Genomic DNA, 13,857 nt, shown 5'->3' with positions numbered 1-13,857 from the left:
TCTTGAAAGACGGCAGGAGCGTTACAGAGACCAAAGGGCATTACCAGATATTCATAGTGGCCGTCCCGGGTGTTGAATGCAGTCTTCCATTCATCCCCTTGACGGATACGGACCAGGTTGTACGCCCCACGGAGGTCCAGTTTGGTGAAGACTCTAGCCCCCCTCAGGCGATCAAATAATTCTGGAATGAGCGGAAGGGGGTACTTATTCTTCACCGTGATCTGGTTAAGGCCTCTATAGTCTATACAGGGACGGAGAGAGCCGTCCTTCTTTTTTACGAAGAAGAAGCCTGCTCCCGCCGGGGAGGTAGATTTCCGGATGAATCCCCTGGCCAAATTCTCCTCAATATATTCGGACATCGACCGGGTCTCAGCAGCGGACAATGGGTAAATACGCCCACGGGGAGGAGTAGTACCGGGTAACAGGTCGATAGGACAGTCGTATGGTCTATGAGGGGGTAATGTCTCTGCCTCCTTTTTATTAAAGACATCAGCAAATGACCAATAGGGAATCGGAAGTCCAGGTAGATTAGTTGGGGTAGAAGAACGACGGACGGGATGAACAGGAACCAAACAAGTCTTATGACAGTCCTGTCCCCAGCGAAGGACTTCTCCGGTCTGCCAGTCAAGCACGGGTGCATGTCTCTGGAGCCAAGGTAGACCTAGTAAGAGGGCGTGAGAGAGTCCAGGTAGAACATGAAAAGAGATGCTCTCAGAATGCAGCATTCCCACCTGCAGAGTTATGGATTCGGTGATGAGTTGGATGGGACGTGGTAAGAGGCCCCCATCCACAGCAGCGACAGATAATGGTACAGCCAGAGGTTTGGTGGGAATGCGGTATTTTTCTACCAGGGACTGTGAAATAAGATTCCCGGCCGCTCCAGAGTCAAGTTGGGCTAGTTCGAAATAACGATTCTCCCCGCAGATAATAGAGACTGACAGTAGCAGGGATGGAGAGGATTTATTCTTGTCTAGGTGGACCTCTCTGAGCGAACCTAGACACAGGCGTTTCCCGACCTCTCCAGGCAGGTACGGATCCGGTGCTCCTTACTGCCACAGTAGAAGCAGCTCCCTTCGGCACGGCGTAAGTCCTGACGGGTTTTGACCATCTTGGTCTGGTCGACCTGCATAGGCTCAGGAGAGTGTACCAGGGGAGAAACGGAGGGAGTGACGGGTTTCTGAAAAGTAGGAGCTAGACGTGGAAACCTCCTCTCACGGGTGACCTCTTTGGCACGCTCCTGGAACCGTAGGTCAATCCGGGTGGCAAGGGTTATTAAGTCATCGAGAGTGGTTGGAATGTCCCGACCGGCGAGTTCATCTTTAATACGGCCGGACAGACCCTCCCAGAAGACAGATACCAGAGCGTCGTTATCCCAAGCCAGCTCCGAGGCAAGGGTACGGAACCGTATGGCAAATTGGCCCACGGTGAGATTTCCCTGGTGGAGGCGTAGCAGAGATGATGCGGATGAGGTCTTCCGTCCGGGTTCGTCGAAGACTTTCCGGAAAGCCGTGAGAAAGGCAGGCAAATCGGAAACCAGGGGGTCTCCTCTCTCCCATAGAGGATTTAGCCAGGCCAGGGCCTCCCCAGTGAGATGGGACATGATGAAGGCAATTTTGGCCCGGTCGGAGTTAAACTGGTGGGACAGGAGTTCAAAGTGCAGGGTGCACTGATTTATGAAGCCCCGAGCCTGAGCGGAGTCGCCTCCGAAGCGAGGAGGTGCAGAAAGCCGGGGTCCGGGGTAGGATACCATGGTATTGGTGGGCAGCGGAGCTGCCAGGTTGCGAGTCATGGCACTGGCGGTGGTTGCTGGTGGAGCAGTCAGAGTGTCCAGGCGAGAATTGACATTCCGCAGGTGACCCAGGATGGACTCCTGTTGGGACCTCTGACGGGACAGTTCATGACAGAGGTCCGAGAGCGAGGGAGCTTGGGTGCCACCGGGTTCCATAGCCCGAGCAAACTGTAACGGGTCTGGTAGGCGGAACCTCTGAGCTACTATACAAGGGGGCGGTCCTTGTAACGGAGCAGGTGGCGACCAGGGAAGACGGGCAGGCAGTCACAGCAGGTGACCGGGACAGTCTCTGGGTGAACGGGCAGGAGGTCACGGCAAGTGACCGGGGCAGTCTCTGGGTAAAGGGTAGGTACGACCTGTGATGGCTGAACCTCCAGGTAGGCTAGCAGGCAGATGGAAGATGTGTGCTCCCAGGTGAGCAAGCGAGAGTCTCTGGAATAGCAGGTGGTCACAGCACGTGACGGCAGAGCCTCCAGGTAGGCAAACAGGCAGGTAGCGGAGGAGCGCTCCCAGTTGAGCGGGCAAGAGTCTCTGGAATAGCAGGTGGTCACAGCACGTGACGGCGGAGCCTCCAGGTAGGCAAGCAGGCAGGTAGCGGAGGAGCGCTCCCAGGTGAGCGGGCAAGAGTCTCTGGAATAGCAGGTGGTCACAGCACGTGACGGCGGAGCCTCCAGGTAGGCTAGCAGGCAGGTAGCAGAGGAGCGCTCCCAGGTGAGCGGGCAAGCTGGTCCATAGACAGACTGACAGGAGTAGGAAGGCAGACCGTCGGACCTCAGGCTAGCAAGCAGGTAGCAGGAATATCAGGCAGGAAACAGACAGCAAACTGGCAGGACTCTGGCAGGAATCAGGCAGGTAACTGGCAGGTAACTGGCAACGGGACCTGAGGGCTGAAGCAGAGTAGTGAACAGTGCAACAAAATTGCTCGGGCACCTCCATTTTGGAGGAGGTGCCTTATATATGGTGAAGTCCTCTGGCCATTGGCCGGGGACTCCATAGGACGGCGCGCGCGGCCCCTTTAAGAGGGAGGGAGCGCGCGCACGCGCGCCCTAAGCACAGTGGCCGGGAAGGAGCGCGCGCTGCCAGCAGAGCGGGAGGAGGACGCCGGGCTCGGAGCAGAGAGGTGAGGGGAACAGCGTGCCTGCCTAGCAGAGGGCAGGGACGCCGACGCTACAAGAGGATTGCATGGATTTACAGTACAGACCAAGTTTGGTCTTCCAACAATCTTGAAGGAGTTCCCAGAGATGCTTAGCACTTGTTGGCCCTTTTGCCTTCACTCTGCGGTCCAGCTCACCCCAAACCATCTCGATTGGGTTCAGGTCTGGTGACTGTGGAGGCTGTGGAGGCCAGGTCATCTTGCGTAGCACCCCATCACTCTCCTTCTTGGTCAAATAGCCCTTACACAGCCTGGAGGTGTGTTTGGGATCATTGTCCTGTTGAAAAATAAATGATGGTCCAACTAAACGCAAACCGGATGGAATAGCATGCCGCTGCAAGATGCTGTGGTAGCCATGCTGGTTCAGTATGCCTTCAATTTTGAATAAATCCCCAACAGTGTCACCAGCAAAGAACCGCCACACCATCACACCTCCTCCTCCGTGCTTCACGGTGGGAACCAGGCATGTAGAGTCCATCCGTTCACCTTTTCTGCGTCGCACAAAGACATGGTGGTTGGAACCAAAGATCTCAAATTTGGACTCATCAGACCAAAGCACAGATTTCCACTGGTCTAATGACCATTCCTTGTGTTCTTTAGCTCAAACAAGTCTCTTCTGCTTGTTGCCTGTCCTTAGCCGTGGTTTCCTAGCAGCTATTTTACCATGAAGGCCGGCTGCACAAAGTCTCCTCTTAACAGTTGTTGTAGAGATGTGTCTGCTGCTAGAACTCTGTGTGACATTGACTCGGATAAAGTTATCCTCAGAAGCAGAGGTGACTCTTGGTCTTCCTTTCCTGGGGCGGTCCTCATGTAAGCCAGTTTCTTTGTAGAGCTTGATGGTTTTTGCAACTGCACTTGGGGACACTTTCAAAGTTTGTCCAATTTTTTGGACTGACTGACCTTCATTTCTTACAGTAATGATGGCCACTTGTTTTTCTTTACTTAGCTGCTTTTTTCTTGCCATAATACAAATTCTAACAGTCTATTCAGTAGGACCATCAGCTGTGTATCCACCTGACTTCTGCACGACACAACTGATGGTCCCAACCCCATTTATAAGGCAAGAAATCCCACTTATTAAACCTGACAGGGCACACCTGTGAAGTGAAAACCATTTCCAGTGACTAGCTCTTGAAGCTCATCAAGAGAACGCCAAGAGTGTGCAAAGCAGTCATCAAAGCAAAAGGTGGCTACTTTGAAGAACCTAGAATATAAGACATATTTTCAGTTGTTTCACACTTTTTTGTTAAGTATATAATTCCACATGTGTTAATTCATAGTTTTGATGCCTTCAGTGTGAATGTACAATTTTCATAGTCATGAAAATACAGAAAAATCTTTAAATGAGAAGGTGTGTCCAAACTTTTGGTCTGTACTGCATGTAGTGTGACCAAGTTGTCAAGCACTTTCCAAGTGATGCTAAAATTGCTTGGAAAGCGCTTGTCAACCTGCATGCGGAAATGAATGTGAAGAATGCTTCACATCCGCTTGTCCCTGGCAGGATAGACGCATGTACAATCCGCATGCGTTTTTTCTGCCAGGGAGATGCAGAAATGCTCAGGAAAAAATCCGGAGCATTTCTGCATCGTGGGCACATAGCCTTACAGTATAATGAACCAAAAACAAATATGTGCACACACACACACACATACTGATGCACATACATACGTAGATAAACACATATACAGATGAACACACACGCTAATCTTTTACTATAATTATTAGGCAGGCAGTCTGCGCACTTCACAGTTCCTATATGTAGCTAATGACTCGCCCCCAGGGCCGTGGGGTACTCGGCAGCCGGGCCTGATGGCTGCTTTTTGGGGAAGATCACGGTGGCTGGCCCGGTCCATGACCCAGGGCGGTCAGTGCAAAAAGGGGGTAGAGATTACTAATAAAAGAAATTTGTGACGCCACCTGTGGTGTCTGGTGAAGGTCACCAGCGCTGCAGCAGTCCTCTGAGGCAGGTGACAAGGCAGCTAAAGATGGTACAGCTCCCCACAGGTGGAGCGGGGTCTCAGGGCAGTGTAGATAGATAGATGGTGGAATGGTGTGCTGGGCGTTGTAGCGCGGTGAGGAGCAGTGATGCCGATGAAGAAACAGACAGAGGCTGTTCGATGCAGTTGTCCAAGGTTTTACTTACAGTTCTTAGACAAATCACAAATGCACTTTGCAGGTGAAGGCCTCCCTCGTCGCGCTGCGTTCACCGGGCAGGGGTTCAGTCCTTTCTCAGCAAATTTAGGAATGCCTGGCGGAACCCCACTTTCATATGTACCTATCTCGACCTTTTTCACACTCGATCCTTCTCACCGCTGCCCTACGCTGCTCACTCTCATTCCCGCTCGGGTATGCTGAAGTCCTTCCTGTACGTCGGATCCGGGACCAACCTGACCCCCTGGGGTTTTAAGTGTAGCAACCGATCCCTCCTGATCACCTGGCAGGAGCGGGGCGTACGGGTGCCATCCTGCACGCGCCGTACCCCCTGGGATCCTTTAAGTAGAATGGAGCCTGCTCCCTGCTCCCCTCCGGGGCCTCTATCAAGGGCCCTAACTTGTGGAGCAGAGCTCTGACTGAGCCTCTGCTCCCGGACTGTTCCTCTGACCAGCCCTCACTAGAACTCACTTAGACCTAATATGGCTTCCTATTATATACTTACTGTATATGTGCTCCATGTAACTGTTTCCTCCACCCACACCCACTATTGGTTCCCCCTACCTTTGGGTTCCCCCCTACTCCAGCCAGGGCCAGGGCTCAGCAGAAAACTACATTGCGTCTTGCCCCTCCTGCTGGCCTGGAGCAGTGTTGTGTTGGATGTAGGTGGTTGGGGTTCCGTGCGGCACTCACTCCTTACCTGAGAGAAGGGAGACACCACACCTCGGGGTGAGGTGCAGTATCTCTGTGGCGACTGAACCCTCAGGGGCGCCACACTAACTCCCTCTTTCTAGGATAGCCCTGGAAGAGATCGGTCACATAGATAAAAGAGCACCTGATGAGGCTGCGGATGATAATGTGGAGGAGGGAGCACACACAGCCAGGACTGATAACAGTTTCCTGCTCCTGCCAGGCAAGAAAAGAGCAGCTGCCGAGACTACTGTGGAGAAGGGGGAACACTGCACAGACAGCCAGGACTGATAACAGTTTCCTGCTCCTGACAGGTGATAAAAGGGCACCTGATGAGGCTGCTGAAACTACTGTGGAGAAGGGGGGACACTGCACAGACAGCCAGGACTGATAACAGTTTCCTGTTCCTGCCGGCCCATGCTGTCCTGTGTTGTTATCTTCCTTCGCCCTCTACTTTCACCTGACACCTGAGTTTACCAGAGTAAGAAGGGGATGGTGGAGGAAGCAGGAGACACATTGTAAGTCATGCACCACATCCTCCACTCTTGTCTTTTATGTGCTGTTCGGTCGGGCACACTAATATTACATTTGGAGCACTCACTGGGGCACGCTGTGCAGGAATACAGAGATGGCAGACAGTGAGCGCTCTCATTAGTCTGATAGGGAAGCGTTCATTGGTCAGCGTGCCTCTCTTCCTGCATGTCACCCCCCTTTTTCAAAGTTCACACCTGACAATTAACCACAGTAAAACACAGTAAATTCAATGTAGTTTATGATGCAGTGCTAGTTTAGTGAGAAAAACTGCGCCCCCTCCAAGGTAGCACCCTAGGCCGTTGCCTGTCCTGCCTACCCCTCGTCGTGATTGAGACCAGGTATTGGTAAGTATAGCAGATTTTTCTGTGACGCTTTTTGGATTTTATGCTCTTTTCAGTGACTGATAATAAGAACATACAGTAACTTTAAGTTTCTAAGACTCTGTGATTATTAAATATTTACCTCCTGTGACTATAAGTCTCAGCTGTTGCTCCCCATTCTTTACACTGGAGCTCCACTTTTTCAGATTGCTTTTTATTTATAATTTAAGCTTATTTCTAATATAGCAATATATAACAATTAGGATGAGGAATTATTGAAACTCGTACTCTGAAACTAAGGGCAGAGACAGACTGCCGTATAACTCATGCGGTGATCACATCACACTGAACAGACTGACTGGCACCTCTCCTGACCTGACCATGACAGCGTGATGTATTTCTATGCAGCTTTCTAGCTCAGTTCAGGAGAGCAGAAGACCAGTACGAGGTTTACGATGCAATCCTCGCACAAGAAATATGGCTGTCTGTCCCTGCCCTAAGTCTGACAATACACCTTACCCAGCTATTTCCCTTAATCCTTCCCATATACATGCACTATTCACTTGGTAGAGTGTGCATATGTTCTCAACAGGAAGGCAGGAATAATGTGGGTATGACCAACATTAAGGCATACCTAGGCAAACAGTGCTAAATTATTTTGCTAATTAAAGTTTGCAAGTTTCATTTCCATTTCACTTGAATAGGGCAGAGATTCAATAGAGATAAAGCTGATGAACAAAAAATAGGTCAGCTTCTGGCAAAAAAAATAATGGACAACGCCTTTAAATTATTTATTAAAGAAGTGCCATAACATATATTTGTAACACTACAAAATATGTTACCACACGAAAGAATATAGTTTATGATATGTTTTTTAAATGGAATTCTTCACCAAGTTTTTACTACATAATCTGAGAGCAGCAAATTGTAGAGGCAGAGATCTTGATTATATTCTGCTAGCTGCAGTTCTCATAAAATCACTGCTTTATCTGCTGAATATCTAGCAGTTCTCTGAATGCTGAGCTCTGTATAACCCGCACACACCACTGATTGGCAGCTTTCCTTGTACATTTTGCATAGGCAGAAAGTTGCCAATCATTGGTGGGGGTGGAGTTATACAGAGCTCATGAATATGGAGGACTACATAACAGCAAGTTTACTAGTCCTCTAGTGATAATCTCCAGTGTTTTCATCAAAACTACAGCAAACAGCCCAATTAGTGACACCGCTGGAATCAGGGTTTCATCCAGGTGGCAAAAACCTTGATGTCGCATTCCCTTAAAAGGGAATCTGTCAGTAGAATCAACCCTCCTAAGAAGTCCATACAGGTATGTAGGTCATAGGAAGTAGAATAAAATGATACCTTGATATCTGCGATTCGATGTCTTATTCCAGAGAAATCCACATTTTTCTTAATATGTAAATGAGCTTTTAAGATTTTTGGGTCACATACATATATTCCCAAGAGTCTGCATACACAGCTTATTTTAAATTACCAGTGTGACAGACTGACAGTCTGCTTTCCTGAGCTACATGTCTCACACTGGTAACGCCCCCTTTCATTTAAAATAATCTCTGGAGGCAGATTCTCAGGGAGATCTATGTCCGGCCTATAGATCTATTCTTAACAGCTCATTTACATATTAAGAAAAATTTGTATTGCTCTGCAATAAGTCATGATCACAGAAGTAAAAGTACAGTATATATTTTATTTTACTTTCTATGACCTGCATACCAAAATAAATGCTTAGGGGGATTGTTCCTACTGACAGATTGCCTTAAAGACTTATCTGAACTTTGTAAGAGATTAAATGCCTAGAAAAAACAGCATGATTTATTAATGCATTACTGAGCATGTTTCTTTGTAATTAATAATAGACTATGCTCTTTTAACAGAAAAACCCGAAACCTAACAAACTCTTTGCTGCAATGCCATTGTCTGGAACTCCAGCCCCAAACAAAAGGAAAAAGGCAACAAAGGTCATCATGGAGATAACCCGTGAGTAGATCCAAAACAGATTTACTTTTTTTTTTTATTGAAATCAACAATACATATCTTTCCTTTTGTATCTTTTTTTGTAAATATTTATTTTCTCTAAAACTGTGCGGATAGGTGGGCTCTGGCTAGTGTGGAGGGGGAGAGCTGTGCTCTATACAGAGACTCATGCAGACCCTGTTACTCTATTCATGCTCTCCAAACCAGGGGCTGCATGAATCAGAACCTGGAAGCACGATTGTAGCCAGGTATGTTTCACCCTTACGCACAGGCTGAGGCAGAAAGATTGTGCCATGATCCAGCCCTCCAGTCTTATAGTACACAGACCCTGAAAGAAAAATACTACTGGAACGTCCTCCTTCCGTCTGTTATCATGTTTATTGTTTCAATGCAAAAAAATGTTGTTGAGTGAAAAAAATCTTAGAATGCTCTCGTCATACATACCAGATTTGGTGCCAATTTTCAATGGCATTTTTAAGAGTTAAGGTATGGGAACACAATAGCATCAAATGGATGAAAGCTGAGCAATCTTATCCATGCACTACAAATACTTTCATTGCAAAAATCTGAATACGGTGGAGATTTTTTAATTTTGCTGTACATCAATTCCTGTTTCAGATTTGCCCAATTAAAGCAGATTGGTCACCAGATTTCGCAATTGAATCCATATAAATTATTAAATTGATCTTATAGAACTGATGAGGCTGTAATGTAATTACTTTGTAAATCCATGTCAGAATGGCTGTATAATCCTGATATTAAAATGAGCACTTCATGAATCCAGCAAAAGAATGAGAGCTTATGAGTCCAAGTGTATTTAAGTGTATTTAGTCTCCAACTACCCACCCTGCCACATTGTCAACTACAGTGTGTACTGAGCTGCAGGGAGGAGGGACACTGAGGAGCTATCAATCATACTAGGTGGGCAGAGATTACATTTAGACTTATTTGGCCATTCTGATATGGTGTAAGTACATCCAGTCTCATCAGGTCTAAGAGATAATAATATATGCTGCTTATATTGTGAAATCTTGTGACATATATGCTTCAACCTCTTAACGCCCCATGATGGTTATGCCCATCATGAAGCAGGTTGGGGTGTGTAGAAGGGCCTCGGGAGCTGCACCTGCTCCATAAAGCACAAATGCTAGCTGTATTACACAGCCAACATTTGTCTCTAAGAGCAGCGATGAAAGCTAGCTCCGATTACTGCTATCAACCCCTTAATTGCCGCTGTCAGTAACTGCCAGCTACATGCAAGCCGCGTGCGATTCCTGGAACATTCCATGTCTCCGACAAAAGTTTATTCTTGTGATTTCTGCTGTGAATAACCTAATTAGGCTGGCGTACTTACTTTGAAAATCCATGTCAGAATGACTGTATAATCATGATATTAAAATGGGCATTTTATTAGTAAAGCTAAAGAGTGAGAATGCTCATGAATCCAAGTGTATTCAGCCTCCGCCCACCCAGCCTGACCGACAGCTATAGCCTGTACTGAGCAGCAGGGAGGAGAAACACTGAAGAGCAATCAATCAGGTTAGTGTTAGATTTTGATAAAGGATTATACAGCCATTCCGACGTGTAAGTACACTTGTATCATCAGGCCCAAGAGATCTATATAATAATGTATGTGGTTTGTATTGTGAAATCGGGAGACCGTTTCGCTTTAAATTCAATGGGTAAGACCATATCTGCAACAAAACTTATACAGTGAATCTCCTTTCGTTCTGCAGCAAAATCTGCAGGTGCAGACAACTGTAATATACTAAGAACTTATTTAAAATATAAAACATCAGTACTTATCTTTTTTGCCAGCTTCTTCCGCTGCTGGTTTCAGCTTTGTGGAGCCTTCATGTGTTTTTAATGGGAAAAAGTGAAAAAGCAGCTACTATAGACTTTTCTTCCTTGAGGCTTCTTTCACATGTCCTGATATTTCTGGTACTGAAAAAAACAGTACCAGAGATATCTCTGTCCTTGTGTCTGTGTGTGGCATACATGTGGCATCCGTTTTCCGCATCAGTATCACACGTATCGGCGCCTGGGAAACAGCAGTACAGTTTGCGCTTTTCACCGGAGCCGAGTGCTGGAGGCAGCTCTCATCATTGTCCCCTGCTGAGGTCAGCCCAGTTCAGGGGCCCGCTCTCGCTACGTCAAGTCATTCTCCCATGCTCTTCAACATGAGGGGACGCCTCAAACCATCATTTTGCAAATTTATTAAAAAAGAAAAACAGAAACATCACATGGTCATAAGTATTCACACCCTTTGCTCAGTATTGAGTAGAAGCACCCTTTTGAGCTAGTACAGTCAAGTCTTCTTGGGAATGATGCAACAAGTTTTTCACACCTGGATTTGGGGATCCTCTGCCATTCTTCCTTGCAGATCCTCTCCAGTTCTGTCAGGTTGGATGGTGAACGTTGGTGGACAGCCATTTTCAGGTCTCTCCAGAGTATGCTCAATTCGGTTTAGGGCAGGGCTCTGGCTGGGCCAGTCAAGAATGGTGACAGAGTTGTTCTGAAGCCACTCCTTTGTTATTTTAGCTGTGTGCTTAGGGTCATTGTCTTGTTAGAAGGTGAACCTTTGGCCAAGTCTGAGGTCCAGAGCACTCTGGAAGAGGTTTTCATCCAGGATATCTCTGCACTTGGCCGCATTCATGTTTCCTTCAATTGCAACCAGTTGTCCTGTCCCTTCAGCTGAAAAACATCCCCATAGCATGATGCTGCCACCACCATGTTTCACTGTTGGGATTGTATTGGGCAGGTGATGAGTAGTGCCTGGTTTTCTCCACGCATACCGCTTAGAATTATCACCAAAAAGTTATATCTTTGTCTCATCAGACCAGAGAATCTTCATGTGTTTTTGAGCAAACTTTATGCGGGCTTTCATATGTCTTGCACTAAGGAGAGGCTTCCGTCGGGCCACTCTGCCATAAAGGCCCAATTGGTGGAGGGCTGCAGTAATAGATGACTTTGTGGACCTTTCTCCCATCTACCTACTGCATCTCTGGAGCTCAGCCAAAGTGATCTTGGGATTCTTCTTTACCTCTCTCAACAAGGCTCTTCTCCCACGATTGCTCAGTTTGGCTGGATGGCCAGGTCTAGGAAGACTTCTGGTGGTCCAAAACTTCTTCAATTTAAGGATTATGGAGGCAACTGTGCTCTTAGGAACCTTGAGTAATGCAGAAATTCTTTTGTAACCTTGGTGTAACATCCCTGGCGGCGTGCTGGCATGGCTTACCACCTCCCACCATGCAAGACCGCCATCTTACCTATCAGTCCAGGCTGCACACTTTGCTCCAGTACCTGCTGTGTGCATGTCTCTTGTCTGATTGCTTAGGGCGGCGGCGCGGTTACTGACTGTTTCTTATAGTTACTGTGTGCACAGTCCTAATGCGTCCCCAGCCTATTGCTGTGAGTCACTGGATACTTAAACCCCCTCCACCCAGTAGGAGGTGCCTGAGCAACACTTTCTTTCAGTGTGTTCTGTGCAACTGAGTTGCCAGGTCCTGTCCTATATCTTGTCTTTTTCCGCCACTCCGGGGGCTGTATACCCAGGCATGTTACCTGTATCTGTGACTTCTAGTCTGTTCCGCCAACACTCTGGGCTGTATACCCAGGCCCGTTGCCTGTATCTGTGCTTCTAGTCTGTTTCCGCCACCCTGGGGGCTGAGTTCCCAGGCTCGTTCCTGTATCTTGTTCCTGGTTCAGTTCCTGTCTGAACAGTGTCCTAGCCCGTTACTTGTTTGTCTCTATGTTCATATCTTCCTTTTTCCTGCAGTGTCTAAACCTGCATCTAACTCCAACTCGTTGTCTCTGTACTTCTGTTTGTGAGTTTAGTGTCCACTCGCTACTTTATTGTAAGTACCTTGTGTGTATTTGCTCTACTCTGCTTGTTTACAGCACCTGCGGGTTTTGCTCTGCTCTGCTTGTCTACCGCACCTGCGGGTTTTGCTCTGCTCTGCTTGTTTACCGCACCTGTGGGTTTTGCTCTGCTCTGCTTGTCTACCGTACCTGTGGGTTTTGCTCTGCTTTGCTTGTCTACCGCACCTGCGGGTTTTGCTCTGCTCTGCTTGTTTACCACACCTGCGGGTTTTGCTCTGCTCTGCTTGTCTACCGCACCTGCGGGTTTTGCTCTGCTCTGCTTATCTACCGCACCTGCGGGTTTTGCTCTGCTCTGCTTGTCTACCGCACCTGCGTGTTTTGCTCTGCTCTGCTTGTCTACCGTACCTGCGGGTTTTGCTCTGCTCTGCTTGTCTACCGCACCTGCGGGTTTTGCTTTGCTCTGCTTGTCTACTGCACCTGCGGGTTTTGCTCTGCTCTGCTTGTCTACCGCACCTGCTGGTTTTGCTCTGCTCTGCTTGTCTACCGCACCTGCTGGTTTTGCTCTGCTCTGCTTGTCTACCGCACCTGCGGGTTTTGCTCTGCTCTGCTTGTCTACCGCACCTGCGGGTTTTGCTCTGCTCTGCTTGTCTACTGCACCTGCGAGTTTCCCTCTGCTCTGCTTGTCTACCGCACCTGCGGGTTTCGCTCTGCTCTGCTTGTCTACCACATCTGCGGGTTTTGCTCTGCTCTGCTTGTCTACTGCACCTGCGAGTTTCGCTCTGCTCTGCTTGTCTACCGCACCTGCGGGTCTTGCTCTGCTCTACTTGTCTACCGCACCTACGGGTTTTGCTCTGCTCTGCTTGTCTACCTCACCTGCAGGTTTTGCTCTGCTCTGCTTGTGTACCGCACTTGCGGCTCTGTTCCTGTATCCCAGTCTGTACTAGTCCCTATCCTGCCTGCATTCCTACCTGCCAGTACCCACCTGTCTGCACACCAGCCGTGCCTGCCTGTACCCACCTGTCTGCATACCAGCCGTGCCTGCCAATACCCACCTGTCTGCATACCAGCCGTGCCTGCCAGTACCCACCTGTCTGTATGCCAGCCTAACCTGCCTGTTCCTGCATTCCCCGGTGTGGGTCAACAGTTGTGACCGGGGTCTGACCTGGAGTAGCACCTGGTCCCTCTGCTCGGTTCCTCCCTGGTTCACAGAGTCGACTGAGCCGCCATGCGACCTTGGTCGGACCGAGTTGATACTTAGTCACGCCCCTCCAGGCACTCCTCGGTTCATGGTCCAGTGGGATCACTAACCAAGCTCACGCCAATCAGTCCGGCGTGTGCGTACCACTTAGCCAAATCTGTGCCTTGCCACAAGTCTCTGAGCTCCTTGGGCAGTTCCTTTGAG

The 13,857-nt window shown here is 48.4% G+C and overlaps 1 protein-coding gene across 1 annotated transcript in view; it reads left to right on the top strand.

Annotated features, from left to right (window-relative positions):
* The window catches only part of MYOZ1 (myozenin 1), a 52,285-nt gene that overhangs the window by 20,046 nt on the left and 18,382 nt on the right, over positions 1 to 13,857 (top strand). Inside the window, exon 2 of the mRNA XM_073685787.1 lies at positions 8,534 to 8,636. Within this exon, the coding sequence (XP_073541888.1) occupies positions 8,567 to 8,636 (70 nt within the window). The 5' untranslated portion in view covers positions 8,534 to 8,566. The remainder of the gene's footprint in view (positions 1 to 8,533; positions 8,637 to 13,857) is intronic.

This window comes from Phyllobates terribilis, unplaced genomic scaffold (assembly GCF_046119375.1).
Source record: "Phyllobates terribilis strain yellow unplaced genomic scaffold, ASM4611937v1 Scaffold_5__5_contigs__length_657084704, whole genome shotgun sequence".
Classification (NCBI taxonomy): domain Eukaryota; kingdom Metazoa; phylum Chordata; class Amphibia; order Anura; family Dendrobatidae; genus Phyllobates; species Phyllobates terribilis.
Note: the sequence above shows the minus strand (reverse complement) of the source record. Positions and strands in the feature narration are given on the sequence as shown.